The sequence below is a fragment of the Balaenoptera ricei genome, chromosome 7 (assembly GCF_028023285.1).
Source record: "Balaenoptera ricei isolate mBalRic1 chromosome 7, mBalRic1.hap2, whole genome shotgun sequence".
NCBI classification, from domain to species: domain Eukaryota; kingdom Metazoa; phylum Chordata; class Mammalia; order Artiodactyla; family Balaenopteridae; genus Balaenoptera; species Balaenoptera ricei.
The window spans coordinates 78,891,446-78,904,010 of NC_082645.1; the positions used below are offsets into that span (position 1 = coordinate 78,891,446).

At 34.2% G+C, this 12,565-nt stretch overlaps 1 protein-coding gene across 1 annotated transcript in view; it reads right to left on the minus strand.

The window, feature by feature from the left end:
• TMEFF2 (transmembrane protein with EGF like and two follistatin like domains 2) overlaps positions 1 to 12,565 on the minus strand; it is a 250,317-nt gene that overhangs the window by 115,012 nt on the left and 122,740 nt on the right. The window contains exon 5 of the mRNA XM_059927310.1: positions 2,909 to 3,005. Within this exon, the coding sequence (XP_059783293.1) occupies positions 2,909 to 3,005 (97 nt within the window). The remainder of the gene's footprint in view (positions 1 to 2,908; positions 3,006 to 12,565) is intronic.

Consider the following 12,565-nt stretch of genomic DNA (forward strand, 5'->3'; position numbering starts at 1 on the left):
TAAATACAATATGTTAACATGCAAAGGTACTTATGTAAATGAAAATCAATATGCTTATCATTTCAGCACCATTCCTTCTTGCTTACATTGGACATTTTAAGTACATTTTATTTGAACGCTAACAACTTTTCATTCTTGCCTGGGAAGTATAATGATCTTCTTGGCTCCCTGCCCCCTGCATCCCTCTAATCTTCACAGCTATGGCCACTTAGCCCCATCTGGAGGTTCAGCCTTATTCTGCATTTTGGAACTAATCTTGTCTCTAGGCTGGGGGCATACAAGATGTTCTAGCCAAAAGCTAACTGATTCAGCAACCAGTCATCCTTGCTGCTGGCTTCATTCTGACCTTGTAATTTATTTCTGAGATCTAGGGGCTTGTCCCAGCCTTTTGTAGCCAAGGCTTGGCTTTATATACCAGTTCCGGTAGGTGGGTATCTATCCAGTATCTGCCCCTGATTAGCTTTCCAATTCCTTGATGACTGAAGTTATGCCTTATCCTTCTCCTTGCTCCCTTTGTAACCGAATTTCTTTTCCTAACTCCAGTACCCATGGCTGCTTAATCTTTCTGATGCCACTTACCTTGCCCAAATCTCCTTGTCCTGTATACCAGAGATCTAAACTTTTGCTAGAATACCAGGAGTGACACTGCTTGCCTGGACATTTTCCCATTGCCTGCTGCAGGCTTCTCTCTTGTCACCAGCTCTAACCCTGCAGGACTTCAGTCACTGGATCTAAGCTGCCTGCAATCTGGCCATCTCATTATTCCAGACATGACAGGAAAGAAATACTTCAATTGCATCTTTGGTTGAATTGTTATGCTAACATCCTCTAGTTACTTTCACCTCATATCTTCATCTTGGCTCTGCCACTTAAACATTTTAAAACTCAGTTTCCTCTTTGTAAAGTGATCATAATGGAATCTACTCTAGTGTATTTTGAAGATAACTGAGAAAAAAAAAGAATGCATACAAATAGACTAAGCTCATAGTAAGAAATCAGTAATTTTTATCTGCTATTATTGTCTCATTTCTTAAATCTTTGCAGTTGTAAAGTGAAACCATGTCACTTAAAGGTGATCATAAAAGAGATAAGAATGGGGAATGGAAAATTCTTAAGAAAAAATTAGGGACCCATGTGAATTTTTAAAAAGTAAAATAGCTGACAGCAAGATAATTTACAGCATTAAAAATAAAGTTGAGCTACAGATGTAGTCATCAGCAAACATTAAAACAAGATATTTTAAGGATACATTTCTTATCAATGTGTCTTAATATATAATGACTATGGCTACACAGAGCCTTAAAGCATTTAGGGAGGAGAAAGATTCTCTGAGTCAGTCATTTATCTTAGAGCAGTATTTATACAACCATCTGGGGGAGTTTTAGACAAGTAAAGTTTTAAGCCCCACTTCTCTGAAATCCTGATTCATTAATTTTGACATGGAACTAAAGAATCGATGTGTTTTAAAAATTCCCAGCCAGGTTTGGGAACCATAAAATTCATCAGCCATTAAGATGTCCAGGAGGTTCTTAAGAAAACATATGTCTGTTTACCTCAAGATGGTCAAACCAGTGCATACACCCCCTGACTTGACTCCTAGCTGACCATTGGCTAGAAATGTTTAACAGGTATGGAAATCCTACTGATATCTGCTTTTATTAATGGGTGGCTATTTCACGTGGCTAGTCAATAGCAGTGTTTACTTGTAAGTACCTAGTTAATTTACCCTAAGAAGCTCAGTTTGCTCAGTTGGAATCCTCAATTTAATCTACATCCAAAAATATTCTAAAATGTTTTCAGTGCAGACTGTTTCATTCTTGCCAAAATTATCTTGCCTTAATTTTTTCTTTCTGTTTCTTAGATGAATTGCCCCCCCCCACCCACAAAAGTCTGATGAAAATGATTGTCTTTTTCCCTCAACTTTACTGAGATATAATTGGCATATAACATTGTATAAGTTTAAGGTGTACAACATGTTTGATACACTTGTATATTGCAGTGTGATCACCACCATAGTGTTAGCTAACACCTCCATCACCTCACATAATTACCAATATTTTGTGTGTGTGGTGAGAACATTTAAGATTTACTCCCTTACCTACTTCGATCAAAATGATTGTTAACTGCTCTAGGCAAACACAGTCTGCATATTGAAAAAAAAATATGAAAGGACACCTGGTTGTTTTTCTGAAAGGTATGTGTGTAAAAGAGAGAAAGAGAGACAGAAAGAAAGAGAGTCTGCCTCTTTCCACTGTCATGCCATACAAAGACCTTTGGGTTTCTCACTTTAGGTATGAGATCAGGGTAGGACCAATACACGTGGCTGCCCTAGAAGGCTAACATTTTGGGACCCATTCAAAATAATGACTATTATTCATAATCTGTTCAGCATATCTTTACAGGAGAAGCTGAGCATTGCTTGGGTGAAGGGAGAAGTTGATCCTACAGGGTGGCTCAAAGATTATTCCTTGCCCTACCATCTCCCTAATTCAGCTATGGGAGTGCATATGCATACCCTTTAAGTAAAATCTGTGCAGTTACCCAGATCCACCATTTTAGGAGCAGATTAGCAACTATCCATTGTTCCTTGACCATGCTTTTTGACAGATGTTCTGGTAAGTATGATTTTTCTCTCCATCTCTTAACATTGACAGTATTTGGGGGTCTCGGTGATATCTTACTGTACCTTATCAAGTAATGCCCTGGGCAGCTGCTTGGCTGACCCAACTTTTAGTTCAGCTTCAGAAAGTCCTTGCTGTTATTGTAGCCCTCATTTTTTACCCCCATGAGAACTGGATTAAAAAAAAAAAAACTGCAGAAAATGTCTTCTTTTAGGAAATAATTGATAAAGTAAAAAGAAATTAATTATTGTCATTATTTTCTTTAAAAGAATAAAATAGCACATTACCAGACATCCTCGGCATCTTCATCACATTCTGCACCAAACTGGCAAATATCACAGGTGGATGTCTCCTTTTGACTGGTTTCTCCTGAGCCTTCATGGACTATAGGACAGAAGAAAGTGAACAAAAAGAATTCAGATAAGTGTGCACAATACCAACAACTTCAAGACTATTCTATATGAAACCTGCTACTTTTCCAATGGACTCCTTTGCTATTGCAGCTCCATTAAGATTGTCATATTCGGCTCCCTTCTTCCCTAAATTTGAAGAAAACTAACAATAATATGCTAGCCATTGGTATGTGGTGAATAATTCTTTTAACAAGAAAAATAAAACAAACGAGAGTGTACTGGATTTATCAAAATTGTTTGGCTAATAGACCATATGAAAGAGTTACTTAATTAAAAGGGATTTAGATTGTTACTTGCCTAGAGGAAAAACCTAGTGTCTATAAAAAAAATACTTGACATTTTCTCATTCTTAAATTATAAATTTTTTTTCATTCAAAGGCTTTAATACATAATTTAAAAAATTTAGATGGGCAGCCTTGACTTTTTAGATACGTCTTTTCCCCCCCTCAAGATGCTAAGTACTTATAAGGAAAAATATATTAATTATGTTTTTAGAAAACATCTTTTAATTGGTTTTTATAGTAATTTCTTGAATCTTACATAAATGTTGTGCAGAGCTCATCATAGTGATTTCTTCTATGAGGGCTATGAACATATATTTCATTTAAAAAATATATACTGTCGCTGATGATTATTGATATTGGTCCTTTTTATACACATAAATTACAAGTGTAAAAATATACTATATACAACCTAATTATAAAATTAAGCTTTCAAGTCAGGAAAGAATTGTGTAAATCGAGGAAAAAATTTTAGTATTTGAGTTCAAGAAATAAAAATCTGAGCAACACTTTTGAGATGATGGATTACTGTTTACCCAATTAAAAAAATATGTAGTTGGAGGCAAAAATAGTTTCGCTTATAGATGAAAAATTGCAACAACCTAAGTACTGCATAGATAATCTTATTCCATGGACATCTTATATACTAAAAGCATGTGTTTAAATCAAGAGATCCTTAAAAAGTGCACTTCTGCAAAAGGTTATGCATTTTCAGTAGAAAAAGAACAGAGGCAATTAAGTATGGCATTGGCTCCTAGCATTATGAAGCCTAATAAGATAACGTTTTGAACAAAACATCATTGATTAACATGCACCCTAAACCTAAGAAATTTAACCTTACTTGTTTTATTTTAATATGATATTTTTCATAATTTGTTCTTTGTCTATTAACATGAGAGTTATTAATATTTACAAAAGCAAAGGTCTTTATTCCTTGATTTTCCAATTCACTGCTGTGCAAATGAGTGATTTGATTTACCAGAAAATAAAAAAAAGAACAGGAAGACATCTCTAAGAGAGTTCTCTATTTTATAGTTTTTCCAGGAAAGACAGATTTATTTTTTCCAAAGCAACATTTTTTCCCCTGTACTTGATTTGCACTGCACTTTTAAAAAGTTATGAATTAAACAGATCAACTTCAATTGCAAAAGTATTGATGGTATAGTTTTAAAATTGGAAGTCTAAAAAAATGGTGTTCCTCCCCAGAAAGAAGAAGGAATTTTAGACTCTGCTAAAATAGACAGCACTTATTATCCACTCTATTATTTTAATACAGGCGAGACCATTAGAGTGGACTATGGGATAAGAAGGAAGCTGGGGACCTCACCTCAGGGGGTACTGAGCAGCTGAGGTCCATCTCTTTATCACTTTCTTACTATTAATGCAACACAGAAGCTGTTAATGGGAGAGAGAGCCTTTTAGTGTTAGCAAGATTAGCAGCTTCTAGACTAAAACTTCCCATCACTCAGGAAACATACTAACACAACGGGAAGGTCCTTAATGAACAGTTACAGCCACTTATGGGCAGCCCTATCTTCTTTCGCAGCAGGGATCCTTGGTTAGGGATCTACTGGAAGTAATCCAGGGGATGAATCGTGCTACCTCAGCAGAACTAATAATAATAATTCTACTGGAAGTCACATTACATTTCTATAAAAGGGCAGTTATTGGTAGACTCGAGATGTTTGGAAATTCTTCCACACGGAGAAGTAAACCCAGAAGTAGCAGTAGCAAAACCTCTATCAATAAACATTCTGGGAATAAAATGTGAAGCAATCACAGTGAAAAATAAAGTAAAATCTTTCCATATTTCCTGAAGCACAGATTTGTACCTTTGTAATAAACAAACAAATCAGTTACACTGCTTCATTTAACACTATAGACCAAGATTCTTAAATAGGGGTGGGCTCAGAAGCTCTGGTAGATTTGGTTTGTTCATTTATGTATTGTTTTTTAGATAAATGCCCTTAGATATCCCAAGAGGTACTGAATTTGTAGGCTCGAGGCTTGGATATGTATACTTTAAAAAACACATCCCTAAGAATCTCTGCCCTAAACAATACTGAAAAGACTTCCTCTGGCCCAAACATCTTCCTCATGCAGTGAATGTCTAGCACAGGACTTCTGTCACAGTGCACAGGAAGCACCTGGAGGTTTTGTTAAAATGAAGATTCTGATTCAGTAAGTGTGAGGTGTAACTGATGATGCTGGTACACAGACCACATTTTGAGTAGCAAGGTTAGCACTGCATTTTTCCAATCACAATTCACAATTTATTAGTGGGTAATGAAATGGAGTCAGTGGGTCACTATCAGCATTTTTGTAAACATTTTTGTGTACATGAAGCAGAATATACTGGAATAGAAAACACAGAGTGCATCTTACTTAGCAAGTATAAGTTTTATTTTATAACATTGTTTTAGTTATACATATGTACATCCATCCAGCGTTGCAATGTAAATTTCATTTCTTACTAAAGGTCACAGTCACAAAAGCTTGAACACTATTGATTTAGCACATGCTAGATGCTCAGAAAGTATGTGTTGAACCAGGAGTGTTCCTTTTTCCTGTTCTTTTTACAGTATCAGAAACAGGAAGGATCGGTGCTTAATTATTTGCATTCATCTGCTGATTATGCAGGAATGAAATTCATTTATCCTAAAGTATTATTTTAACCATGCACTTGCATTTTAAGCCTTTTATTTTGAGTTGTAAAGTAAAAAAAGAATTATTTCCCTTTATTCTATAAAAACAGGTTTCAGCGTGTGACTGAGGGAAATTTGAGGAGCAAGGGAGGCGGAGCTCCTGAAAGCATATTATACCTAATATGCTACCCTACAGTTAAAACTGATTTAATTAATTCCTTTAAGAAGATTCTGGATTGGAGCATTATAAGAGATGATCAAATTACCTCTCTCTCAAACTCTCCCTGCCCTCGTGGTTTCATCCGGAAAATTGTTACCAAAATTCCCTTATCATGACCTTGTTCTGGCCCAAATCAGTGGGTGTGCCCCCCCGCTGGGCCCAGTTCTCTTCCTAACTCACTATAATGCCTCCTGGGCCTCTTATAATATTCCTAACCTATGTTATACTATTTCTGAAAACATGATGAAATATAATATTCAAACACACAGTTATTCAATGTCATTTATTTGGTTCAAAGTTTCACTAAAATTTACATTCAGTGAAATGCTCATATCTTTCAGTCAATTTTGAGGAATGCATGCCAAGACAAAGAACAACTCCATGATTCCAGAAAGTTTGCTTCTGCCCTTCTCAGCCATTTCCCTACCACTACTATGTCTCTACATATAGGCTGGTCAGTAATCCGATCTGTCACCACAGATGGACTATTTTAGAATATTATATCAATGGAATCATACAATATGTAATTATTGTATTCAACTTCTTCCACTTGGCATCATAGTTTTTAAGATGAATTCAGGTAGTCGCCTGTATCAGTAGTTTATTTCTTTTTATTGCTTGGTAATCTATTGAGTGAATATACCACAGCTTATTTTTCCATTTTCTTGTTGAAGTACATCTTGTTGTTTCCAGTTACTGGCTGGAAGCAATAACTGAATATTTATGAATAAAGCTGTTGTAAATATTCTTGTAAAAGACTTTTTCTGCACACAAGTTATTTCTCTTCAACAAATACCTCACAGTGGGATTATGATATTCAGATAGCCACACCAGCTTTCTTTTGCTTATTGTTTCTGTCTTTTTTTCTTTCAACCTGTTTCTTAACTTGTGTCTAAAGTGTGTTTCTTGTAAACAATATAGAGTGTAATGTCACTTTTTTATCTAGTCTGAATCTGTCTGCATTTAATCAGGGTATTTAGTCCATTTACTTTAATGTAATTATTGGTATGTTTGGTTTTAAGTCTCCCAACTTGGTGTTTGATTCATTTTTTTAAAGAATTCTTGAGTTACAGAAATTTTTAATATATTTTGGGTACAACTTTTTGTCAGATACATGTATTGGGATATATTTTCTCAGTCTATTTTCTTGAACGTGTTTTGTTTTTTTTGTGGATGTGCAGAAATTTTTATGTTGATGAAATCAATTTTTTTCTTTTATGATTTGTCCTTTCTGTGTCATTTCTAAGAAGTCCTCTACTCGAAGCTCATGCAGATATTCTTCTGTGCTTTATTCTATTCCCCATTTTTATTAATTTTAAAATTTTACTTTATATTTTTTATGGTGTATCTAAAATTGGATTTTGTGCATAACGTGAAGTAGAGGTTGGGGTTCTTTGTTTTTACCACGTGGACATGATTTCTCTCTCTTGACCTGTCAGTGTGGTGAAATATGTTGATTGATTTCCATATGTTAAGCCAACCTCACATTTTGGGGATAAGTCAAACTTGATCATGGTATATAACCCTTTTTATTTATAGCTGGATTTCTTTTGCTAGTATTTTGGTAAGTATTTTCGTGTCTATGGTTCACAAGATATGCTGGCTGTAATTTTCTTTTCTTGTATTGTTCTTATTTTGTTTTATTATTATGGTTAAAATGGCCTCATGATATGAGTTGGGAAGTGTTCCTACTTTCTCTATTTTATGAAAGAGTTTGTGGAGGATTGGTATTATTATTTCATTTCTTTATACAAGGCTACTTAAATTTTCTATTTTACTGCTTCCTACTCTTATTATTTCCTTTATGCTATATACTTAGAGTTTATTTTTTAATTTCTTAAAATGGAAGAAGTGCTTGATTTTATACCTTTCTTATTTTCTAATATAGGTATTTAAATCTGTACATTTTCTCCTAAAGACTGCTTTAGCTGCATCCCACAAATATTAATATGTTGTGTTTTCATGTATTTTTGTGAAAATATATATTGTAATATCCTTCAAGATTTCTTCTTTGACCCAAGGATTATTTAGTAGTGTATTTTTTTAACCTCCAAATATTTGAGGGTTTTTAAAGGTACATTATTTTTATTTATCTTTAATTTAAATATCCAAAATTCATTGGGAATCATTTTAAATATACAAAAGAGTTGTGTGGTCTTAAGGACACAGAGAAATGCAGGCTTCCAAGAGCCACTCTTGTTAAGCCAAGGTCTTAACATTAAAAGGAAAGTAATAAACATATTGCATAAGGTTCCATTAAATTCAAAGGACTTATAGAGTTAGGTAGGAAGACTTTTATATCTTTTTACTCCACCACCCCCCCAATGCAAAATTCAATCAAATGATCAACCTGGATGAGAGTTGAAATAAAAAGTAGATTGTGTGAGCTGCAAGAGTAAATTGTTTTGAAGTCCTGAAAAGTCTTAAGTATTGAAAAGAGCTCAGCCTGATTGTCCAGGCTTTGAAACAAATCTCTCTGGAGTTTGACAGCTCTATGTCTCGTGTTCAAGATGTTATAAAAAAATCCATCCATGGTGATCTATCCATCATGGTTAAAGAAAATATTCTGTTTAATTTAAGTCCTTTGAAATTTATTAAAACTTGTGTTTTATGGGCCAGAATATGATCTATCTTCTTGACTATTCCATGTGCATCTTAGAAGTTGTAACCTCTTGTGGGGAGTGATTTTCTGTAAATATTAATAGCTTAAGTTGATGGTCCAAATCACCCATAACTGTATGGATTTTTTGTTTAATTGTTCTATTACTGAGAAAGGTGTGCTAAAATCTCTACTGGTGGCAGTAAAACTGTTTCTAGTTCTCTTTTGTTTTGTTCTTTTGTTTCATCTTGTATTTGGGAGCTCTGATATTGGGTTTATAAACATTTAGTAGTCTTATGTCTTCTTTAATAAGTGATCCTTTAGCATTATGAAATGCACCCCTTTACTCTCTGGTCACACGATTCATCTTGAAGTCTACTTTGTTCTGATATTCAGATAACCACACCACCTTTCTTTTGCTTATTGATTCTGTCTTTTTACTTTCAACCTGTTCATTAAGTTATGTTTAAAGAGTGTTCCTTGTAAACAATGTATAGTTGGATTTTGCTTTTTTATCTAGTCTGAATATGTCTACATTTAATCAGGGTATTTAGTCCATTTACTTTAATGTAATTATTGATATGTTTGTTTTTAAGTCTACCAACTTGGTGTTTGATTCATATTTAGCTAATCTTTTTGTTTTCCTCTGTTTCCTTTTCTGCCATTTTTTTTTTTTTTTAGGAAAATCAAATATTCTATGGTATTTATTTTGTCTTATCTCTTCTAATAATTATATTGTTATATTTTTCAGTTATTATTTTGATGGCTGCTTTAAGGATTATAATATACAACTTCAGATTATCCTAATCTATTACTTCATGAACAATTTAAAAACTTTATTAAAATACTATATTTTTAATTACCATAGTCCACCCTTTGCATTCTTATTGTCATATATCATACTTCTACCTGTTCTATAAAACTCATGTTCCTTTTGAAAATTAGTTTTACTTTAAACATCCATCCTACTCTAATTTCAAAGGAAAAAAGTCAGAGATGTCAGTGCTAATGGAGACTCCTTCCTGTCATCATTAAATGATTATTTGGCTGCTGTCCTGTATTTGCGCTAACTTTTCAAGACTTATGTATAGTCTCACATTCTTCATGGAAGACACTATTGGCATATGACACTTACAGTAGATTGAATTATTTTCCCAATAAAGGGATTATACATTCCTCTCCATAGCCATATGACTTGAAGTTCCATGATATCACTGATAGGCTTATGACTTGTTTTTGCCATTGAAATGTCAGTGGAAGTGAGAAGATATATAAAAGCCAACATGTGGATTTCTACTTTCTTGCTTGTTCCCTTTGCATAAAAAAAGACACATCCAAAATAGGAGCTGTTTCTTCAACCAATCCCAGAATGAGAAGATATATAGAGCAGGGCCATAGTTGACCACAGCCATGGGAGCAAGAATTATGTCACTTACTGATGCTGTAAGCCTTCTAGGTTTTGAGGTCGTTTGTAACTATAACTTTACCTAGTGAAAGATGGCTAATAAGACATGAATTAATGATATTAATAAATTCTAAGGAAATACTTTCACATCATTTTCCACACCTCAGATTTTGGTAGCATTACTATACAACCCTAGATATGCTTTTAATTGTCTCCAGATCTCCCTTTGAACTTCTTACTATTTCTTTTCTATATTAGCATATATTCTGCAATAGTTAAGCCGTGTTTATTCTATTATATTTTCATTTTTTCCCAACATAGCACTACCTTTCCCAGTATATTCACAGTTCCCATTTTATTCTCCATGTAGCTCTAGCACATCACTTTGACAGATATATAAGTTGTCCCATTTAAATTAGGCATAATATACACATTAAGCATAGTATATGCAGCAAAGGAAGCCATAAACAAAACAAAAAAGCAACCTACAGAATGAGAGAAAATATTTGGAAACAATGCAACTGACAAGGGGTTAATTTCCAAAATATACAACAACTTACACAGTTCAATATCAAAAACACACACAACCCAATCAAAAAATGGGCAGAAGACCTACATAGACATTTCTCCAAAGAAGACATACTGATGGCCAACAGCCACATGTAAAGATACTCAACATCGCTGATTATTAGAGAAATGCCAATAAAAACTACAATGAGGTTTCACCGCACACAAGTCAGAATGGTCATCATCAAAAAGTCTACAAATAACAAATGCTGGAGAGGGTGTGGAAAAATAGAAATAGATTCACAGACATAGAAAACAAACTAATGGTTATTAAAGGGGGAAGTGGGGAGGGATAAACTAGAAATTTGGAACTAAGAGATACACATTACTATATAAAAAATAGATAAACAACAAGGACCTATTATATAGCACAGGAAACTATATTCAATGTCTTGTAATAACCTATACTCGAAAAGAATCTGAAAAACAATATATATATAACGGAATCACTTTGCTGTACACCTGAAACATTGTAAATCATCTATACTTCAATTAAAAAAAAAAAAAAACCCCCCACAAAAAACAAGGTATAAATATGCATAAATATAAGCCCAGGACCAGATGGCTTCATAGGCAAATTCTATCAAACATTTAGAGAAGAGCTAACACCTATCCTTCGCAAACTCTTCCAAAATATAGCAGAGGGAGGAACACTCCCAAACTCATTCTACAAGGCCACCATCACCATGATACCAAAACCAGACAAAGATGTCACAAAAAAAGAAAACTACAGGCCAATATCACTGATGAACATAGATGCAAAAATCCTCAACAAAATACTAGCAAATAGAATCCAACAGCACATTGAAAGGATCATACACCATGAACAACTGGAGTTTATCCCAGGAATGCAAGGATTCTTCAATACATGCAAATCAATCAATGTGATACACCATCTTAACAAATTGAAGGACAAAAACCATATGATCATCTCAATTCATGCAGAAAAAGCTTTTGACAAAATCCAACACCCATTTATGATAAAAACTCTCCAGAAAGTAGGCATAGAGGGAACTTACCTCAACATAATAAAGGCCATATATGACAAACCCACAGCCAACATCATTCTCAATGGTGAAAAACTGAAACCATTTCCACTAAGATCAGGAACAAGATAAGGTTGCCCACTCTCACCACTATTATTCAACAGTTTTGGAAGTTTTAGCCACAGCAATCAGAGAAGAAAATGAAATAAAAGGAATCCAAATCAGAAAAGAAGAAGTAAAACTGTCACTGTTTGCAGATGACATGATACTATACATAGAGAATCGTAAAGATGCTACCAGAAAACTACTAGAGCTAATCAATGAATTTGGTAAAGTAGCAGGATACAAAATTAATGCACAGAAATCTCTTGCATTCCTATCCACTAATGATGAAAAATCTGAAAGAGAAATTAAGGAAACACTCCCATTTACCATTGCAACAAAAAGAATAAAATACCTAGGAATAAACCTACCTAAGGAGACAAACGACCTGTATGCAGAAAACTGTAAGAAACTGATGAAAGAAACTAAAGATGATACAAGCAGATGGAGAGATATACCATGTACTTGCATTGGAAGAATCAACATTGTGAAAATGACTCTACTACCGAAAGCAATCTACAGATTCAGTGCAATCACTATCAAACTACCAATGGCATTTTTCACAGAACTAGAACAAAAAATTTCACAATTTGTATGGAAACACAAAAGACCCTGAATAGCCAAAGCAATCTTGAGAAAGAAAAATGGAGCTGGAGGAATCAGGCTCCCTGACTTCAGACTATACTACAAAGCTACAGTAATCAAGACAGTAGGGTACTGGCACAA